Source organism: Aphelocoma coerulescens, chromosome 3, assembly GCF_041296385.1.
Source record: "Aphelocoma coerulescens isolate FSJ_1873_10779 chromosome 3, UR_Acoe_1.0, whole genome shotgun sequence".
Classification (NCBI taxonomy): domain Eukaryota; kingdom Metazoa; phylum Chordata; class Aves; order Passeriformes; family Corvidae; genus Aphelocoma; species Aphelocoma coerulescens.
This window is the reverse complement of record NC_091016.1, coordinates 22,947,319-22,970,146: the sequence shown is the minus strand read 5'-3', so window position 1 is coordinate 22,970,146 and position 22,828 is coordinate 22,947,319. Positions and strand designations below refer to the sequence as shown.

Sequence of the window (22,828 nt, the reverse complement as noted above, 5' to 3'; positions counted from 1 at the left end):
AGAACCTTTATAAAGCTTGATGTCTGAACTGTAAAAATGTGAATTGACATCTGTAATACAGTTGCCAAATAGCATATCGATTTTTAGTCTGCTAAATTGCATTTTGCTTAATTTTATGCAAAGGATAGTCATATGTACAACATTAAGAAAAGCTGCAATATTGACATTTCACACATTTTAATGGGATGAAACAGCAGTTAGTTTCAGATGATTTCACCTTGATAATCTAGAGATTAAAAAATATTAAATCCTTTTGGATTATTTCTTGATATTTTACGTGGGGAAAAAAACCAATAAAATTAATTGCATTCTTCTTGTTTTTAATAAAACCTTAAAAAAGTAATTTACCCGAAAACTGGATTCTCTATCTCCTTTTCAATATTATTTTGCTGTGGGTTGTCCTATTCCTCAGAGATGTAAACAAGTAAAGCTAAGTGCAGACAAATTAAATGAACACTGCATGTGTTCTAGATAGAGTTCATGGTTAGAATCATGGAAAACTGTCCGTCATAGCAAAAAAAAATTAATTGGGAGGCTTATAAAGACTTTCTTGGCAACTTAATCTGTTGGATTTGTTGTCTGAGTGTTAAAGTGATAAAGCACATAGGTGTTATATCTGATATAACAGCAAAAGCTAGCTTGATATTTAGGAGCAATTCAGATTGTTCTCTTGGGTCAATGACATTCTGAAAACATGAGGATTTTCTTCCTGTGCAAGGATTTAGGTTGTATTGTATGATCTGATGGAGAATGTACAATTTGATGCATATCTCATTCTATCCTGCAGGGATTTAGCTTATGCAGGAGTGTAATAATGACAAAAAGCTATGTTTTATCACTTCTGGTAACCAGATCTACCAACAAAGGGAATAGTTTCCCTCTGGCAAAGTAAAGCATTGAGTGTTGAGGTTAAACACCTCATAATCCTTGGACGGGAGAGTCTTTCTCTCTCTCTCTTTTTTTTTTTTTTTCCCCCCCAGTAAATACAGGTATTTATTGCAACTAACCATTTTTTATTCCAGTGAATCTTTAAGTGAAAAGTAAGAGTGCAAAATGAATCTGTTGTCCTGTGCAGGGGCAAGAGTTGGACTCCAATGATCCTGATGTGTTCCTTCCAGCTCAGAATATTCCGTGGTTCTATGTTGTATAAGGCCTTTATGATAAATATCAGTAAAGTGTACATTTATTTTCTAATTTTTGTGCAGCTCAACACCAAAATGGTGGAGATCAGCAACCTGACCAGTTATCTCTGAATGCTTGTTTGGAAAATTGAGCTTTTCTCAAATTTCTGTCAGTGACTATTTTCACGTTACCCTTGTGCCTGGGTTTGAGCCCTGAAATTATGGTTGGCTGTCACTGTTCATATCCAAATGTCACTGAGCTTGGATCTCAGCTGGATTTGCTGAGGGATGGCATTTGTCCAGCGGTCAGTACTTTTTTTCTATCTGACACTGGTTCCTGCAATTAAATGGGAAAAATGGGTCAAAGACTTTGAACCTTGCAAAGGTGTCTGTGTTTTTGAGGTGCTTCTGGTCCAGTCAGCTGGAGGTTCCTAATAAAGTGCTTCATGGCAGGCAGTGGTGTGAAGAAGAGCAGAATTTCTCAGTTAGTGTTGGTTTCAGCTGGGAGATGTTCCCAGCTGCAGCAAAGCACCACAGTCAGCTGGATATCACTGCTGGGAGAGCAGCTTCTTCTTCCCCTTAGCTCCTGTCTCCCAGGAATGAAGCAGAGGAGAAGCACTCTCACTGACAGTTTTGGATGTATCCAATGCTGTTTATTGTTTCCTTACACCTAAAAATAGGGCACAACAACCCCAGACAGTGCCTTTGTGCTGCCCCATGTCAGGCTGATAGGCATTAATTTCAGCTTAAAGTCTAACTGGCTTGTTGTTCCTCCCAGGCAAAAAGGAGGAAAAGCCCTTCTATCTGAGTTCCAGTCTCTACCATCTGCATGTGGTGAAATAAAAATTAATTGCAGTTAAGTGACATGAAATAAATCAGAAATCAAATGTTTAGCCGGGGCAATATCCAGAATTGTGATAGGAATCTTAGCAAGGTAATGTTTGGATAAGTTAGTGCGAAGATATGATTTGGAATGTGTCAATGCTTTTTAGCTGACTCAAAGACCCCCAATGAACGTTACTGTCAGTGTAAGCAGGAATGTTCCTGTTTAAAATCATATTAATATCTCTTTCAACCTCCTAAGTTATTGATAGCTGCCTTTTTAACACTTTTTTGAAATGGTGGGTGCTTCACAACAACTAGAAACCTCTTCTGAGTATGCTTCAAAACACAGCTTGTTTTCCTAGTTTTCTATTTCATGGCTACATTCTTCAGGGTTTCTTGTACCCACTAAGAAAGCAGCAAATATTGATTCCTTGGAGTGTGAGGCCAAGGGGTTGCTTACATTGGTACCTTTCTCACAGCTGAGGTTTGTGAAGAAAGCCTGGAAAAGAGTGTCTTGTAATATCTAGATACTCTTACTGTCCTCTGACACACTCAGGTTTGTGTTTCCCTGAAATACATGAGATTAATGAAACACGCTGCACGTGCAGTAAACCAGCCATAGTGTTATTATTAAGTGTTCAATTAATTTGCAGCATTCCCACGCTGAGGAACATGTTTTGAAACATTGCATTGTGCCCTGTGATGTCCAGGTGACATGAAGGTTATAAACTAGATTTAATACTTCATAGGATTTCCAAAAGCTTGTTTTCCATTATGATTCTTGAAATTAGGGCCAAAACTCCCCTCTCTGACATACCCTGTTAGCTTCCATGAGAAAACTCATTCAGTGCTGTAACCAAGAGGAGACTTTGGCTTCCCTGGGAACCCAAAGTCATGTTGTTGTCATGTGGCACAGCATGTTCTCCTCCAGGAAGCTCAAGCACTGATCATTGTCTTTCTCAGATTGAAAAATGTGTAAAGCCATTTTTATACCTGTGAACTGCCCCTATTTGAGTAGGTATGTACACAAAGGAACAAATTACCTCACTGTTCAAAATACTGGTAGAAACGCTGAGGTTAAGTGCTTATTTAGGATGGAAAGGTGAATAATTAGAGCTGCAGTAGTCCAGTCCAAACATGATCAATCCTTCTGATGCTCTTTTATTTCCTGGAGTAAACTTGCTGGTGTTACAGCAGCCCTTTTTAAAGAGACTGCTCCTCCTTTTCACCATGTTACACAGAAGGATGCTGGTCATCCAAAATACATTTCAGGCTGAGAAACATCTGGGGGTTTTAACTAATCTATTTATCGTTTCTTTTTGTGTTTCTTAATTGTGTGATGTTCAGACAAAACTTGCCATTAAGAAAGGACAGGATGAAGCAAAGCATCTGTTGAGCAGGGTCTGACACTCAGAGTGAATGGAGGTAGAACAGAGCTGGTCCTTTTCTTCCTCTTTTCCCCTCTTGGTGCAAAGTGTTTATTAGATTTTAATCAGTGGCTGCAGTTTATGTAGTAACTTGGTTGTGCTGGTCTTGTCACAAACAACTGTAATAGTCACTTTCTGCTATCAGACTTGTGAGAACTAAGTACAAAGGTAATTTAATACACAGATCAACTTGGCTTTTGTCCCAGCAAAAGAATGGAATTCGCCATTTCTTTCTCATGAAAACTGATGAGGACTCTTTTGTCCACACTTTTTTTTGGAGGCTGATGGTGTTACTTAAACTGGCTCAATGAAAGCATAATACTTCAAAAATTAGATACAGCAACATTAATTAAGTGGGAAAGATCTGGTTTTGCCATGCATTTCTGTATTTTAGAGCATAACTAAAGAATTTTGGGGCATAGTTTTCAGGGATAACTTTTCCTATTGACCAATATAATAGAGTCATCACAACAGCTGCAAGGGATTGGTTACACTGCTGGAATTCACCCGGGTGTACCCAGGTTTTTTCAATGCATGCTTTTCGAAACAAAACAGTTTGATAGCAGGTGTGACCTTTAACCCTCCTTAACTTTGAAGAACTTAATCATCATAATTTGTTCAGCACTGAATATTTTTTGCAGGTGGAGAAAACAGAGGGAAATGTAGTTTGGTTTTGATGGGAAAGGGGGAGGATGAGGAATGATTGTGTTGGTATTTTTACCCATTTTGAGTAAACCAAATTAGGCAAATTTAATTTTAAAGTAGTCCCTGATGCCTTGAGAAACAGAGACTACATCGGGAGCAAGGGAATAAGGTAGGTATTTATTTGAAGAAAACAATTTTATCTGCTAATATAAACTGGAATTGTCACAGAAACCTTTATAAAGTCAGCACAAATACAAAGCCTGCACTAATCATTGTCCTTGGGTGGCTTTGCTTGTGCCAAAGAGTTGTCTGATATTATTGCTCATGGCAGAGCCCATTAAGGCATAGACAAAAACAAGTGACTGAATATATATATGGAAATTCAGATCTTTACAAATGAAAGCTAGAAATCCATGTTTGAATCACTATAATAACAGTAAATATGTCTGTTTATATTTCTCTCTCATCTGTAAACCCAGGAGTCTATGCTGCAGTTTAAAAAATTGTTATTCCCAGCACTGTGGCTTTGCCCCCTTTTCCATACAGTCGGGAAGGCACATTCAGTGAGTGTTCTGTGTTGGTCCAAGTCCGTGAAAGGGACTCTTCATCCAGAGTCCTGTTGCTGCTAACTTCAGATTCAACTTGAGTGAGTTCTGACTTCAGCACCTGGTTTCTTATCCTCCAGTCTAGCCTGAGTTGGGAAAAGTTGGGTTTGTGGTTGAGGCTGTAGATCACACAACGAGCAGTCCCCCAAGCCTGCCACAACTTCTTTTCAGCCTCGAGGAACTTACTGTTCAAAGTCATTTCAGAACTCAGTTTAGTTGGATTTCTCTGCATTCTGGTGAGTCTGTTGTAGTAGTACCAGCAGTTTTTGGGATTAGTTGGGAAATTGGGTATGTTCAGTACATCTGAAAGTCAGATTTGTGCATCTTGTGAGGGTTGGTGACACTTTATAAATTTAGTCTTAATTTTTGTGGCTGAATTTAACAGAGAATCATTGTCTGTACCTTTCCTTAATCCTTGAGTCACTGTAACTGCAGATTGGTTATTCTGCTTTTCTTCATCTTCCTCATGACTGTAAGGAGCAAATCTTAGTACTGTGTAGTAGTAAACAACTCTTACTACTTTGAAGAACAGCAAATTTCATTTCTATGTAGTGGATTAAGTTTTTCTGAAAATCTCTGAGGAGTCTGAAGTTTGAACTGTTTATCTGTGTGTGAAGGCATACAAATCTATGCTTTTGGCAACCTCGGTGTGATGTTACTAAATGGTCTGTTTTATGCAAGTACCTGCTTCTTAATTCAGGGCTTTCTGTACTTCTTTAAAGAAATAATATTAAATATGTCCTTGGTGGTAAAACAAATCCATAACTTAACTGAAGCCGTAGTATGGTTACATCTTTGGAGTGATTTTATGTCACATTCTTGAAAGGACTTGCAGATTCTTCATGAAGTTTTTTTTTAAGTGGAATTTATGGGAAACTTTGTGGTCCAGTAGCTAACAAATTGAAGTGCCCCCTGAACAGTGTCAGATAAGAACAATTTTCACTTGGGTTTGCTATCTCCTCCTCAAAATAATATACTTTATATTACATTTTTAAGAAGTAACAAAACATTGCATAAAAATATTCTACAGAGGTACCCTATGTCATTCTGTTTCCTTTATGACAAGACAGAATTTATGGTCAAACTAATTCTTTTTAATGGAATTACAAAGGATAATTAAGAGGTTTTGTGAATTACAGTCAGAACATGGTGTTGTGGTTGTCTGTTCCCATCATATGCAAACTTTGTCATGATTTTCAATAGTATTGAATTTTTATCACATTAGCTTATTTGGTCTCTTGTTGAAAACTGGAAAAGCCTCTGGAGTAGTAATCCCAAAAATTAGCTGCATAAAATTCCACTTTTGAAAACCCAGCTGTCTGTAGCTGTAATTATTCTCTGAACTACTTGTTTGCAAAGACTCAATTGAATATGATTGTGGGCCTTTCAAAATAATTCATATCCTAAAATATCTGATTTTTATAATTTATTTGCTTACCCATGTATGAGAATAATTAAACAAATTGATGTGTGCATGTGTATTTCATGCATTCTCAATTAGTCTCTTTTTTTCCTTCTTTCAGACCAGCCAGACCATTCAAGTTACCAAAAAGGTAAGGTGCAGTGCTGTCACAGCTGAGGTTTGTGGAATTGTAAAGGTGGTAGATGACATGATGGCAAAGCTGTTATTCTCCATACAAAGCAAGAATAAGGAATATTCAACGAAAATAATAAGCATTCAATTTAAGGCAGATTTTAAAAGTATTTCTTTAGGTAGTGGGTAGTAAACTTCTGCAACTGCCACAGGAGACTGGGGAGGCAGGGTCCCTCTGCAATGGGTCCCTAAATAAGCACTGAAACAAGGAGCCAGGGATAAGTTCCTTACCATCCCTAATAACACATCTGTGAATCCTGGGGGAGCAGCAAGGGGATAGAACACACAAGACAGCCAAACTCAGGCTCTATTTACAGACAGTAAATCAGTCTCCTCATTAATAATAGGCCAGAATTTAAAAATCTATGCAGATTTCAATGCTTCTTGTTTTCAACTATTTTATGGCATTTTTATTACAATCTCTGCCATTCTCTTTGTGTGTATGTACACTACCTCCACAAGCATGGAAACTCCATGCCTCAGTACTTTTTTGATTGAGGGTTGCTCTGAGAAGTGGCTTGGTTGTATCATCAATAGTGATAAACAGACCTGACAGACAAGTTAAGAAAATTTCATCGTAGTAGTTTTTAGTTCTTCCTAAAACCCCATGCAATCTAGAACAGTGGGTTTGGATTGTATAGGCTCTGTAGCATGTCAGGGTCATAGAAAAAAACAGAGCATTATATCTAAAACTGTCAGTGCATCATAATGGCAACAAGAAACCATCTCAAGTGAAATACGTTAAAAACACAATCCATCTTTAGCATTTGCTGTCAATAAAGAGCAGGCCTGTTTCTTAAGTATCTGTTTTGAGTTACAGAAGTCTGTGTGTTGATGTGATTTGGGTCACACAAATATCTATTGCTCAGAGTGAGCTTTTTACAATACAAAAACTGTATATGATACATTTCTGTCTCTCTATGAGCCTGAGGAGTGGTTGAACCTGAGGACACCTGTATATAGGGGCTGAGTGGAAAAGTTTAACTCTAGCCACACATTATACTGTAGCTTAAAATGGGAAGAAAAACTAAACACTAGCTTTTTTACCTTCTCCTTTTGAAGAAAACATCTGAGGGCTTGGATCACCTTTGGATAAATTGCTTGAAAACAGTGGTGCTTTTAGTGGTGCTAAATGTAGATTGAATTACTGTATCTCCTAAGCATTTTGAATTACTTAAAACATGAAGGAAAAAAACTAAAAACAAATCAAACCTCTTATAGGTGTGTGGAAAACATCAGGAGGAAATAAATTAATGAAAGCTATATGCATTTTAATGGTACATAGCTAGCTAAAATTAGTACTATTCTAACAGACTGAAAACAGGGCAAAATGGCATAAAAAGTGGTATTTCACTCAGTGTCAAACTTACATGAGTTCATCATTCAGTGCTGGAATAGTTTGGATGAAAAAGAAAGAAGGAAAGGTATCAGTGTGGATATATGTCTAGGTCACTGCACAACCAAAAAACAGTTTTAATGAGGCATCCAAAAGTGGGAGGTTTTATCCTGATTTAGGAAAGTGCTAAAGGATGTGCTTAGCACTAAGGATATCCTTTCTGAATGTGACTCCTCTACTGAGGAATTGATTCAAGCATTTTCCCCTTGAATTTGGGCATTTTGAGGCAAGTGGTCATTTATGCTGAATCTATCAGGGCAGTAGCTTCCTCTTCAGAGGAAAGAAAAAGTTACTAAATTCATTTAATGGCTTTTTAATGGGTAAAAAAATAAAAAACCTGCCATCTCTTTAAGCCATGTATGGCGGGTTGGGATTGAGGCAACTTGGTGGGAGCCAGAGCCCTCAGCAGCACTAAATGATGCTCAGACTGGTAAAATTAAGCATGGAGTGGTCAGTCCTTTTGACAGCCCAGGTCAGCTTTGCTTATCAGAATTTCAGTATGTGGTATAAGAAACAGAAGAAATTTGCAGGTGTAAACAAGCACTTACTGTGTTCTGTATGTGGCTTATTATCACATCAAACACTTAGGACAGAGTTTCTTTTACAGCTGAAAGAATTTACCCAATTTAAGACTGCTCAACTGAGAATGGGGAAGTGTAGAGACAACATGTCAATGTGGTAAATCTGGCACTAGTGATGAATAGGAAAATAAAACTTTGGGGTATAACTTTTATGACTTCAGAGCAAATGTCTGTAATGGCTAGTCAGTCTAGCTTGGTGTTTATAAAAACATTAGTCCTATAAATAGGAAAATTCTGTTAGGTCATTTACTTCCCTTCACTTCTACTTTGTACAATTGCTCATTTGGCAAGCTGCCCCTTTGTGACTGACTTTAATGAAAACTTTGACTTCAGATTGCTTTTCAAGCTTTTGCTAATTAACCTCTTGTGTGAACATGTCAGAGTTTACCATGTTTACCTAATGGGAAATGAAGAAACACCCAGTGCTTTGGATTTCCTTGCTCCCTAAAGCTCTACTTAGACCCCTAGAGGTGCCTATTTCTGCATGCTATGGAAAAACAGGAATAAGCTTGCTCGTGCCGTGGATTTTGCAGTCAGAACATTGGGAAACCACTGCTGGAGTGTGGAGATGGACAATCCCTCTCTTCTGAGCAGCAGGACATAAAATTTCTGTCAAGCTGACAATTGTAATGTGATTAATTAGGAAGTTGCTCTTAAAACTGAAAAAGAGCCAATAATCTTTTAAGACAGTAGAAGTAAGTAAAGGAGCTTTGTGCTATAACCTTTCATGTTATGCTGCTTGTAAGTTGAGGAGGAAATAAGAGTGGAGATCTTCTTGATCAATATTTAGTGTGTACAGAGACCATTTGTATAGAAGGATTCATTGCCTGTAATTTCTTTTCTAATGCCTTTGTGGGACTTCCTGTACTCTCTCTGCTCCCAATATTAGACAATATTGCTTTTGAAACATAAACTCTATGAATTCGAGTCTTTATTGTAAGAAAAATAATTTAGAAATTTAGATTTCTTGGTTTCACTTAATTTTCTGAATTTTGCTGTTGAATTAACAAAAATAAGAATATTTTAAAAAAATAATAAAAATTAGGTTTGTATTTTTAGAATATAAAAATTCTTCCACTCATAAAATTTAGAATGAACTAGGTGTTAAAATCCAAGGATGGATGTTATGCTGTAAAACTAGACAATTAATGTTGATCAGTTTATGCATCATGTTGCCAATCCCTTGCATCTTTGAACTACAAAAGATTTCATGGATCATAAGTACGTAAGGTTTGAAATTTTTTTAATGGCTGTTTTTAAAATAGAGTAAATGTTTTCTTTGGGTTCTACTTTAAAAATGATATTTTTCTTTCTTTGATTTTTTTTCTTTAAAATACTTAGGTTTGTACAAAAAAGAACTAAGGATGTTTTTTCTCATTAAATTTCTAACAAAGCATCTTTTTCTAGTGGTCTGCAATAATGGATAAGCTTGCATTTTTGTCAGAATCCTGGGGAAAAATAATAGTCTGACATGAAAAGCTCTTTAGAGAAGTGTGGATTAGTTTTGTGTGTGGCTTTCGTTGCTGTAGCACCTGTCCCTGCTCCTCTCCCGTAGCTACGCTGCGCTCATTGCCGACTGGCCCGTGGTGGTCCTGGGCATGTGCACTGTGCTCATAGTGGTGTGTGCTCTCGTGGGAATATTAGTTCCAGATCTTCCAGATTTCTCTGATCCACTGCTGGTAAGTCAATATTAATCAGTTGTACTTTCAAATAAGTATTTTTTTGTTTGCTGTTTTTTCAGTGGAACCAGTAAACAGCAAATGCAAGTACAGCAGTTGACACAGTGTTGACAATTGCCCAACCTTGACACCGGAGCAGCAAATGATAACACAAAGCTGCAGTTGCCATCAGAGAATGTTATCCACTAGTTTCAATTCCCTCTGCATTTTTGTAAGGTCATGTGTCCTTCGACAGAACTGCTTCAGACTGAATACTGTAAATTCATCCGAGTTGTAGATGTACAGCACAGACCGTACATTCTAACTCAGGTTTCAAAGAGTGAAGGCCAGGAGCTGTTAAAGGAGAAGGGGATTCTAAGTGCCTTCTGGGGATGAAGTGATAGCCATATTGAAAGACTAAAAGTAATTTTTATCAGATTCTATTAAATACTGCACTTATTTTTCACTTTCCATAAATGCTCTTAAGCATGAGTAACTTTCAGGACTTTTTTATTGAAAATGTGGCATTTAGTTATTATCCTCAAATAAAAACAAACTGTTTCTGTAAGTTATTGTTATAGTATAGTATGTGTATCTGTACATATCCATATGTAATGGATATTTCTTGAAAACAGCCAAGTTAAAATTGTTTCAAAGTCACTTCCAAAATTATTTAAAGATTTGCCTTATTCTTGGAGAAATAGAGAAGATATACTTGACAGTTTTTAATCATATTTAATCAATAGAGAGTGATAATTGAGATCCAGAAGAGGACTTTGTAGAATGCCCTTCCTCTGAAAACCAAGTATTGAACATTTGATGGACTAAATCATCATCTCTTCTCAGAGAGAGCAGTAGGACGTGCAAGAATTCTTAATCCCTCGTCACTCTCTACAGTCGGTCATTATTTTGTCTGACCTGTCATAAAGCATTTTACCTCTAAAAGTAGATGCCTGGAGTAATTATGCTTCATAATGAAAACTATCCATCACTTTGATCGTGTTTCCGCTCTCCTGTTGGAGCTGAAGAATGAAAAGCATCAATGGAATTTTGTGCTTCTCTCCCCTTAGGGTTTTGAACCGAGAGGGACGGCCATAGGACAGAGATTGGTCACATGGAACAACATGGTGAAAAACACAGGGTACAAAGCAACACTTGCAAACTATCCTTTCAAATATGCAGATGAGCAAGCTAAAAGGTAAGACTTTATAGTAAAAATGCACTTTCTTTTGTTGGTGGTTTTTGTAGGTACATCGTGCTTTCACCAAGACTCTCTGAAGTTAATATATATACTGCCACTGATTTCAATAAACACACAATCTAATAGTCTACAGTTCTTAAGGCCTTTCATATCAGGCTAGATATTTCCCATTGCAAGCTCTTTTAAAAAATGTATAATTTTACTTTTCTCTATGGATATTTTCGGTATTGGACTCTATGTCCTTTCATTTGAAGTCTCTTAATTTAAACAAAAAATTAAATTACTGTTTCAGTTATTGTATACCAAAATCACTTCGGTAAAAATATGTTTTCTCGTGTCTAAGAGCTGTTAAGGTGTGACTTGTTTGGATGGTGCTTCTTTTAATAATTTCTTTGCTAAGGTAAAGTAAAACTTTGTTCTGGTTTAGTCATCAAGATGACAGATGGTCAGATGATCACTATGAAAGAGAGAAGAGGCAAGCAGACTGGAACTTCCACAAGGATACCTTTTTCTGTGATATTCCAAGTAAGTGGAGAAATGATGGAAGAAGGAAGGCTAAAAACTTCTGCCAGTTCAATGTTTCCTAACTCTTCTGTATATTGTTGGCCATATTAGGAAGATATTTTTACTTAATATATACACACAATAAGCACCTTCTTTCTGTGTGCAGAAATCTTGAGAAAATTGGGCTGAAATGTTGTGTTCTATTGGTTCTTTCTCAAAATAAACTGTGTTTACTTAAAGTGCTTCCTTTAAGTGTTTCAATTTCCTGTAAGGAATTTTATTAGTTCTTGGTAGTGCTGAACATTGTAAAATCAGTGTTTTGTGTGTGACTAGAGAGGTAGTGCTTAATTCACATTAGGGAAGAAGTTGTATTTTATCTGGGCTGTTAACTGAATTCTAAAAAACCTGAATCAAAATACTTTTCCTGTATATGTCCTAAAAGGCATCCACTGGTTTTATTCTGTACAGAATTTAGGGGTTTGTTTAGGGGAAAAAAATGCACACAAAAAAAACCAACAACGAAAACTTCCCCCTCAAAGAAACAAAAGTAAAAATTGAAAATCCCCCCCTTAAAGCACTGTAGGCTTATGAAGCTGACTAAGTTAAACTAGAGGACAAAAAAGACAAAGTCTTTTGACTTTTTAACGAGGCACACTGCAGAACTTTGATAAGTGCTATTCTGGCAGAAAGTGCATTTGAGATGTAGATCTTGCCTCTATTCGTAGAATGACCTGAGCTCTTTTGTGGCTACTTCCACATGTGAGGACTGATAACAGAGCACAAAAACACAATTGTGAAATTATTTGTTTAGATTACTTGGTCTAAGAGAGCAATGACCAGGGGAAACTGGGGTGAAGAACAGATTTTTATTCTTTTTTTCAATAATAGTATGGTCTTGAGGAGGATGGGAGCAAGGTCATCATTTCTGCTCCTGTGAACAGAACCAAATGAGACTGAGCATATCATGAGTAAGGAAGAGGAAATGTACTGGGAACTCTGCTGAGCATTAACTTGAAGCAGAATTAACTCCTCTTATCCAGGCCACTGTTCCTGCACAGTCCCACTATCATTCTTTCTTCTGCTGTTTCTGTGTAGTCTCAATTGCAACAGTCAGGAAGGAATTGTGCTTTTATGGGAAAATTTGCCACTCCATTATGTAAAGAAAACAGTTGATTTCCTCTTGACCCACTTTTGTCATTCCTGGTTCTTTCTTTGTCTGCTCCAGGATCTCTACATTTCAGTTCCCTTGATCCTAAAGCATGGCTGGAGATCATAAGGCACTATCCCTGAGTCTTTTCATTGCTGTCTTGTGAAAGGCAAAAATTTTGCAGCTTCACAGCAGTGGGAAAAATTCAGCTTTTTGGGGTTTTGGAATATTTTAATTAATGTGATAATATTTCTTATCCTAAAGTAGCATACTGCATTAGGCAGTACTATATATTTGTGTTTGTGTATTTGTTTCTCTTGTGAGCTCTGCAGACAGATCTCACTGCCACTAAGTAATTATTTCCTTTCCTAAATCTGTCTGCTGATAAATGTGATTTAATTTGTAATTTAAGCTCCATGTGTCTGAACTGTGGAATTCTTGAAAATGGCCTCAAGGATATCACAACAATTTCCACTCCAGTCATTTGCTTCTAAAGCAAAAACATTCTTGTAGAAACAGCTTTATAATTATTATTTATATTCCCAAATGACTTACTAAATCAGCCTTTGATTACTATTATCAGTGTACTGCCATTATGCTGTGCCAAGAATTTCATAGTTTGCTGATTAGATCTTTTGATTTTTATTTGTTTGTCATATTTCAGAAGATAGTTTGCTTGAATAGAAATCTGTAGAGCTTCTGAGTGGTATATAGTATTGAAGATGCCATATTTACTATAAGCACTTTAAGGAAATGGAAACTTTCATGTGGAGTGAGTCTTACAGATAAACAGCTCATGTTGAAAAGGAGGTGAATTCCCATGACTCGACAAAGATTTCATGTGTGTCATTGGAGTGGTGGGATTTTGCCTCAGCCTTTGATACCAGGCCCGCCCAAACAATCAGTGAAAACCCCCTCCTGTAATTTCAGGTGATCGCTATTCACGAGTGGTGTTTACATCAACAGAAGGAGAGAATTTATGGAATTTGAATGCAATTAAGTCAATGTGCAATGTAGACAACTTGAGGGTAAGTAAATACAGCATTGGTTTAACTTGCAGATACAGGGCGTGTATTTGAAACTTTGTTTTGCTGCCCACTGCCATCCAGTAGCATTTGAGAGGTCTTGACGTGGTTCACCTCCTGCCAAATGGTCATGCACATGAAGTTAGAAAACAACTTTCAATTTGTAAATCAGGTTATATAGGGGGATTTCTGGGGATTTTCTACTCTTAGCATCCAGAATGGGGTAGAAGAGGGTTGCCTCAGGAAAGGACTGTCTTAATTTTTACTGTGTGTTTCCTCATAGAATATTATTCTATGGAGTTTTGTTCTTGTTTTCCAGCAAATAATTGATTTTTATTGCTTTTTCACCTTCAGGTGAACTAGCTATAACCTCATAGTATATGCAGTTTTCTCTGACACCCAGTGGGTCACTCAAATTAGTGGGGGTTTTTTTGTTGGTTTAGGTTGCAAATGGACAGCAAAGGAACATAGGTACAGTAGCTAGAAATACAGCCCAGTTAACTATATGTGGACAATCATATTTAAAGAGTAATAATAATTTTCTATTTCAACTTTATTTGTAAAATATAAGCTTGTCACTTGCTGGAGTGGACTCCTTTGAACCCCTAAGTATGAAGCAATGTTTTTCTTCTGTTAATACTGAACGATTTATTTCCATTTTGCTCTCCTCCAAAGCAAAAATAATCATAAACGGTTTAATTCATATTATACAACATTTTTTTAATGAGAAATATCTTCACTGTTAGATTGATCATTTTCTTTTAGACAACTGTATTAATTGAGCAAATTTCCAAACTGTTTTCTCTACAGCAGCCATCGTTCGCTTGCTTAAAATGTTGAGGTGTAGTGGAACATTGTATAATGAATCTTCCTTGGCAGTCTGCTGACAGGCATTCTGTCCTGGTTGGCCTCCCTTGGTGGAAGTGGGTTTTGTCCTCACACGCTCATGAAATGTTCCTTATTTCCCCATCAGAGATGATTGCACTGACAGGATGGCTCATGTGGTTATCCCTTATCTCTTGCAATCAGAACGAGCCAGGTGAGCAAAGTACAGTATCTGAAGCAGCCCAGCTCAGTTTTGAATGAGTCGTCACATCACCAGTTCCATCAGGAGATCCAGGGGAGAATAACCTTTAACAAGGGTAAAAATTGGGACTGAGGGAGGAGATGCTAATCTGTGCATTTAACTGTAGAGGTTTAGTCACACAGGCAGCTGATGCAGCTGAATCCCAGGCAGTGTAGGTCATTGCAAAGCAATGCAGTCTGAATTAAAAAACATCATTCTGTTTACGAGAAGACAGTTAATTACCTCTGAAGAATGTCTCTGCAATGATTGCATTACTCCTGAGGATTTTTTCTTTTGTTCCTCCCCATCTGCTCGCCTTGATAATAATGTGTTATTCAAATACTGCTATACTTTGTGAGGGAAGGATGAAACTACTTTACTGCAACAAACAAGCCCCATAAAACCAGCTCTTCCTTCGAAATAAGAACACTTCAGAAAATTAAATGTTTGCTGCATCATCTACACCCACAGCTGTGTAGATATTTATAGAGAATGTTGTTGTAAATAATGTTTTTGTAGATCTTTATTTGTAATTTACTTAAGAATAAACTAATTGAACACCTCAGCTGGGCAGAACAACAGTGCATCATGGTAGCAGCATTGATTTTTAGCTAGTTAGTATAGAAAACAAATTAATATGGTTAGGTTTTGCTATTACTGCTGGTCTGTGCATGCAAATTTATTATAGAAATTAGGTATTCAGGGCTCAGAAAGGGATGAAGTTTTTATCATGGTTTATTTTTTAAATGCTTGTTACTTACAAATAACATTTTGAATTATTTTAACACTTTCTAGCAGTTTTTAAGTACTTCTAACACTTCTTAGAACTCACAAAGTGCTGTGCCATGTCCTACCTCTGAAAGCTAAGTTCTGGTAGCAGCCAGTCCCTAGGGAGGGAGAGGATGCTGACTTGCACTGCAGCCATAGCAAGAAGTCCATGACTTTGGTGACCTCCTGATCTTACAAACTCTTTTCTGGCCGTAGTTATTTTTGGTTTTGAGTTCATGCTTGCTTAGGGCCACAGTTCTGGTGAATTAAGTGGCAAAACTTTCTGTATTCAAAGACAGGAAAATCAGGCACTGCTTTCTGGAAAGGCAAACCTTAGAATTTATGTATTTTCCTGATGATAAGCAGGATATCAGCGCCAACTACTATTGGCTTTAGTATGGAACAAACAACATATCCTCTATGTATTTAATTGTATTCCCATCTGCTTGTAACTACTTTAAATATAGGTTTTACTGACACTTAGGGGCTCTATCCTGCAGCTGCTCAGCATATGCTAGTCCTAAAATCTTCATGGAAACTTTATATACAAAATAGTTATAGGAGGTGTTCTCATTTTTTACTACTTGGATAAGAAGGGTTGGGGGTTTTTTTACCTGTTAATTGCAGAATGTTTTCCCTATAAACTGTAAACAGTTATTTTATAAACTTCAAAGACTGTATATTATGTCTTCAGAGTGCTTCCCCAAAGCAGTGGATTTGTGATTTTCTGTTACTGCAGAGACCCATTTGGGCAGATCTGCCCACAGATGTATGCAGGTTGCACAATTTAGTTTCCTTACTTGTTCCAAAATAAATTTAAATGGTGCCAGTGGCAGACCAGGTCTGGAAACACCAGAATGACCTTTCCAGTTCCTTTGGATCACCAACAAAGCCCAATGCTACAATCTATTAACATTTTACGTAGTATTTTAATGAGCTATCAGGAGCTAAGTTTTGTATTTTACTTTCTAATTTCCAGCTGCCAGCTCATGTTACTCTATCTTTGGCAGCAGTTATTTTGCCAGTGAATGTTTATGGCCTGCAGCAAGTGTAGAAGAACAGTATATAAACCTCATTGTCCCATCTTGAACCTGAATACATAGGGAAGACAATACAATCCTCTCCTCCCAGTTTGCCTATTATATCCTCATAGGGCTAACCTGGAGATGTGCCATGAAAAACACCCATATGCTATTCCAGTGCTTCCTTTTATTTAGTGGGTTGTTCCGTTTTTCCTGAGTTTGCATGTGTGAGTGTTTTTATCTGGAAACAATCAAATGTGAATTATCCTGTTTTTTTGGAATGCCAGTTTGTTATTGTTCAGAAACTGGTTGACAAAATTTGGTCCACATTAAAGCTTTTATAACTGCTGAGAGAATCTCCGAGTGGATTTTTTTTGTCTGCATTATGAAGGATTGCTAATAATAAACTTGTGCAATTTTGCTGAAGAAAAAAAAAGTAAAAAGAGGCTAAGTGGTTTCTTTCAGATCACCTAAATTTAAAGCATACATGGACAACTGTTTCAGGGCCCAGTGTTACAAAATCTGAAGCACATGGCTTTATTAATGTGACTGTATTAATATGTGTTCATTCTGTGTAACTTGATTTAAACAGAAGTTTTACATATATAACTATAATATTTGAAGGACTAATTCTACTTTGTCACATATAACGGAAGTTCTATTTTTTGAGACTTTTATTCCTTGTGCTTTCCAAAGATTGAGTTTTCTCAACTTGAGAAAATTTGCCTGATCTAACCTTGTTACTTAAGAGTTTCGCTTCCGGTTTATAGTTACTTTCAGTTTGTGTAGAAGTGTCTTGTGGAGATTTAGCGAAGTTGTGCTCTTACTGTCTTTGACTAAATCTGGAATATTCTAGAAGCGAAAGAAAAATATCCCCATAAGGGATTAAGACTCATTTAGTTCAGGAGAATCTTTAACCAGAATGTTAAAATTGCTATCATTTCTGTAGAGTTCCTGGGCTTTGGGCAGTTGCTTGAGCTGACAACAGCAGTGCTCCCCCATGTCCCAGCTCCATCCCCTCTGCGCTTGCCACTGTTGCCTGCTCATCCCTGTGACTTCTCTGGCCTTGCTGCTGCTGCAGCTCCCTCCACTCCACTCCTGAGTCAACTCTTGGGACTTTGTCCCACCGTAGATGCAGCATTCAGAGGCATGACCTGTTATTCTGGGGTGCTTTATGACAGTGAATTATCCTGTGCTTGTGCTTTGGAAATCCTGCATGACTTAGGGACGTGCAGTGCCTGGGTGGCAGGCAGAGCTGTTTGGAGACAGCACCTGTCACTGTACAAGAGCTAAAAGAGACTCATAAAATCAGGGTTGTAGAAGAGAGGAGAGGTGATGGAAGTCACGGTAAAGCTATCACATCCTTCTTTTCTGGATGGTAAGTCCCTACCCTCTCCTAGGAACTTCAGGATATGATTCCAAGCAGAATGAAACTTCATTGATGTATGGCTGATTGTTTATTCTCAGGAGTATAGCTTGAGATAATAGAAGAGAGTTAACAGTCCTCAGTCTGGAAAGAAACAAAACACCTCAGTGGATCTTCAAGTAACGCTCTTAACGCTTCTGCCAATTCTGTGCCACTGTGGCAAGTCTGTATACTGACTGGTATAGTCTCCTGCATGTAAGGGGATACTGATCAAAAGCAGTGTGTGTGGAAATAAGAATTTCAAAGGGCTGTAAACTGAATTTTCATAATTTTAAGTCATTTTTTGGGTTGGCTTTTTTTTTTTGTTACTGAATGTTTCAGATTTTAAATTGGATTTTTCTCCTTGCCTGTCTTTATATAGATCAGATCCCATTCCCAGTTTGGTGATCTCTGCCAGAGAGCCACTGCTGCTTCGTGCTGTCCCAGCTGGACATTGGGCAACTATATTGCTATTCTAAACAACAGGTCATCGTGTCAGAAAATTGTCGAACGGGATGTCTCTCACACCCTAAAGCTGCTTCGCACATGTGCCAAATACTACTACAACGGGACCCTGGGGCCGGACTGCTGGGATATGAATGCCAAAAGGAAGGACCAACTCAAGTGTACTAACGTGCCTCGCAAATGTACCAAGTACAACGCTGTTTACCAGATCCTTCACTACCTAGTGGACAAGGATTTCCTAAGCCCAAAGACAGCTGACTATGTCTTACCAGCTTTAAAATACAGCATGCTCTTCTCTCCAACCGAGAAAGGGGAAAGCATGATGAGTATTTACCTAGATAACTTTGAGAACTGGAACGCTTCCGATGGTGTAACAACCGTCACGGGGATTGAGTTCGGAATAAAACATAGGTTGTTTCAGGATTACCTGTTGATGGATACTGTGTATCCTGCCATAGCCATTGTAATTGTTCTGTTAGTTATGTGTGTGTACACCAAGTCCATGTTTATCACGCTGATGACTATGTTTGCAATAATTAGTTCCTTGATTATTTCTTATTTTCTCTATCGGGTAGTATTTAATTTTGAGTTCTTTCCGTTCATGAATCTCACAGCATTGATTATCCTCGTTGGGATTGGAGCAGATGATGCTTTTGTTTTATGCGATGTGTGGAACTACACAAAGTTTGATAAACCTCATGCTGGAACCTCTGAGACAGTGAGCATCACATTGCAACACGCTGCTCTTTCCATGTTTGTCACGAGTTTTACAACCGCTGCTGCCTTCTATGCTAATTATGTCAGCAATATCACAGCAATCAGGTGTTTTGGTGTTTATGCTGGCACTGCCATTCTGGTGAATTATGTTTTGATGGTTACATGGCTGCCTGCTGTAGTTGTATTACATGAACGATATCTTCTCAATATTTTCAGTTGCTTTAAGAAACCTCAGCAGAGGGTATACAACAACAAAAACTGCTGGACAGTGTTGTGCCAAATGTTCCACAAGATTATTTTTGCAGTCTCAGAAGCATCCAGGATATTTTTTGAGAAAGTTTTGCCATGCATTGTTATCAAATTTCGGTATATTTGGCTTTTCTGGTTCCTTGCCTTAACAATTGGTGGAGCATATATTGTGTGTGTAAATCCAAAGATGAAACTGCCGTCACTGGAGCTCTCTGAGTTTCAAGTTTTTAGGTCTTCTCACCCATTTGAACGATATGATGCAGAATACAAAAAACTTTTTATGTTTGAACGTGTCCACCATGGAGAAGAGCTCCACATGCCGATTACAGTAATTTGGGGTGTCACACCTGAGGATAATGGTGACCCTTTAAACCCTAAAAGCAAAGGAAAGCTGCAGCTGGATACAAGTTTTAATATTGCTAGCCCAGCCTCACAGGTTTGGATTTTACGTTTCTGTCAGAAGTTAAGAAATCAAACCTTTTTTTATCAGACAGAAGAACAAGACTTCACAAGCTGCTTCATTGAAACATTTAAGCAGTGGATGGAAAATCAAGACTGTGATGAGCCATCTCTTTACCCCTGCTGCAGCCACTGGAGCTTTCCATACAAACAAGAAGTTTTTGAATTATGTATCAAGAGAGCTATAATGGAGCTAGAAAGAAGCACAGGGTACCATTTAGATAGCAAAACCCCAGGGCCTCGCTTTGACCTTAATGACACCATCAGGGCAGTGGTGTTGGAGTTCCAAAGCACCTACCTCTTCACACTGGCTTACGAGAAAATGCATCAGTTCTACAAAGAGGTGGACTCGTGGATTTCAAGTGAGCTTAGTTCTGCTCCTGAAGGTCTTAGCAATGGTTGGTTTGTGAGTAACCTTGAATTTTATGATCTTCAGGACAGTCTTTCTGATGGTACTCTGATTGCCATGGGCCTTTCAGTTGCCGTTGCATTTAGCGTAATGCTTCTTACAACTTGGAACATAATCATAAGCCTTTATGCAATAGTTTCAATAGCTGGAACTATTTTTGTCACTGTGGGTTCTCTGGTTCTTCTTGGGTGGGAGCTGAACGTGTTGGAATCTGTCACAATCTCGGTGGCTGTTGGCTTGTCAGTGGACTTCGCTGTTCATTATGGAGTGGCTTATCGCTTAGCCCCTGACCCTGACCGAGAGGGGAAGGTCATTTTTTCTCTAAGCCGTATGGGTTCTGCTATTGCAATGGCTGCCTTGACTACATTTGTAGCTGGGGCAATGATGATGCCCTCGACCGTGTTGGCATACACACAGCTTGGCACTTTCATGATGCTTATAATGTGCATTAGTTGGGCTTTCGCAACGTTCTTCTTCCAGTGCATGTGCCGATGCCTTGGGCCTCAGGGCACTTGTGGTCAGATCCCACTGCCAAAAAAACTGCAGTGTAATGCCTTCTCTCAGGCCTTTTCAGGAGCCCAAGGGGGCAGAAGTCAAAACAAATCACATCCTGTTAGCAAGTATCAGCTGGACTCCCGAAATCAGAAACCAGAAATGGAGCATGAGCACTATGAGCTTGAGCCTCTGGCATCACAAACCGGCATCTGTAACCCTGCGGAGAAAGTGACGTACGAAGAAACTCATATCTGCTCAGAGCTCTTCAGCAGCAGGCCCCAAAACTCATGTGTGCCTATGCATCCAGCCTATAATAGTGAAGTCAGTAAAGGCATCAAAAATGTTGCTAGTTCAGCTGTGCTGCAGACATCTATTGACCAACCCACCATATGCCCAATTTTCTCTCAAAACAGGCAGTGTAGCTGTCCTGATGCATATAAGCAGGTGGCAGTGAAGTGGAGTCCACACTCCTGTCAGCAGTTAAGCGACACCTTCTGTTACCAGTGTTCTCCTTCCCCGGGCACCATGCAGATCCAAAGCTCTGTAGCTCCTATAAATGCTTTACAGCAAGCCGCCGAGGGTTACGTGCATCCAGTCCAGCACGTCCTCCATTGCAGCTGCCTTCAAGGAAGGCTGAAAAGAACGATGACACAAAACTCTCTGCCTAAAAATTTTTTCCTCCAGTCCATGCAACAGTTCCAGGCACATCAAAGAATAAACAGGACAGATACACACGCTCATCAAAACCCAGAGGAGAACGTAAGAACTGTTCCAAAGGTGATGAGCTCCTCACAGTTCCTCTGCCGAAACGCAGCACCTCTAATAGTGCGTTGCTCTGAATGTGAGAACAGCGTCTCAAATAACCAAAAGGGATTCTGTCAGCAGACAGACAAGTGTGATGAAAAGGGTGGTACAGAAGTGAACGGGGTGGAAAGCAAGAAAGCCTCTCTGTCAAAGCAGAAAAAGAAAGCTGAGAGCAAGATAGATCAGCATTCTTTGCAGAATGAGCGAGTTTTGAAGGCTGACCAAAATGATAAAAAGCACCTGCTGACCAGGTCAGGGAGAGAGGCTCGCTCCGAGGGTTGCCATGAAAGTTCACACTGTTGTGGCAAGGCTATCGCAGTGAAGTGCAATTCTGTTGACTGTCAAATGCCAAACATCGAAGCCAATGTGCCTCCTATGTTAATGCGCCCAGAACTTTCCAATGAAAGTTTGTTAATAAAAACACTATAATAAACCTTTAATTTGGCAATCCTGCGTCTTTCTTTTAAAAGTAAGTTTAAAGCACTAGAAAGGAAAGTCCTGAATAAATATGAATTATAAATTGCCTTTTGGAATGAAAAATGTATTTTATAGAACAATAACATTTATACATTTCATAAAGCCATTACATGTAGTAAAACCTGATGTTGTCCAGAATGTTTTTTTGCTATAACTCATAAGGTGGATTACGCTTCATTTAGGTTTTGTTCCAGGGCATTAGTGTTCGATTTCTCCTTATAAACCATCTCAAGAAATAAAGCATTACAAAGAAACTCTTCCTGTTCTGAAGCCAGGGCTTGTGAGATCGATATTGTTTGGGGCAGACCGAGATTGCCACATTTCCTGAGTACATAATTTACCTTTATTCTACTGCTGCCTTGGCAGGCTTCTGCACACCTTGGAACAGCAGCAGGACTGTAACTGTGTTCTTTCAGGATTGTTTGACAGACCAGCTCTGCAGGGTAGCCTGTTTAGGGAATATTTTTAACTATTCATCCTAACAAAATCTTAAGCTCCTGGAGGTCTACAGCATTTACCCTGCCCTTGTTGCATTTCTGTGTGTATAGTGCAGTAAAACATTTTAAACTGCCTTTCTGGCAGTTACTGTATAGACTTTACCATTAAATACCAGAGAATACAGGTGGAAACAATAGTCAATGAACATTACTGACTTCTCAGTGATGACAACAAAAATACAGTTTATGCAGCTGACAGATGTATGTAAAATCAAGAGTTATAAAATTGGGCATGAAGTGCCTTGTAATACTGAACTTTTTCCCAC

At 38.4% G+C, this 22,828-nt stretch overlaps 1 protein-coding gene across 8 annotated transcripts in view; it reads left to right on the top strand.

Annotated features, from left to right (window-relative positions):
- DISP1 (dispatched RND transporter family member 1) overlaps positions 1-22,108 on the top strand; it is an 87,474-nt gene extending 65,366 nt beyond the window's left edge. For all 8 annotated transcript variants that reach the window (XM_069009462.1, XM_069009470.1, XM_069009464.1 and 5 more), the window contains 6 exons: positions 6,147-6,176; positions 9,750-9,873; positions 10,923-11,050; positions 11,481-11,578; positions 13,635-13,732; positions 18,373-22,108. In XM_069009462.1, the coding sequence (XP_068865563.1) occupies positions 6,147-6,176; positions 9,750-9,873; positions 10,923-11,050; positions 11,481-11,578; positions 13,635-13,732; positions 18,373-22,017 (4,123 nt within the window). In that variant the 3' untranslated portion in view covers positions 22,018-22,108. The remainder of the gene's footprint in view (positions 1-6,146; positions 6,177-9,749; positions 9,874-10,922; positions 11,051-11,480; positions 11,579-13,634; positions 13,733-18,372) is intronic.
- The last annotated feature ends 720 nt before the right edge of the window (positions 22,109-22,828 follow it).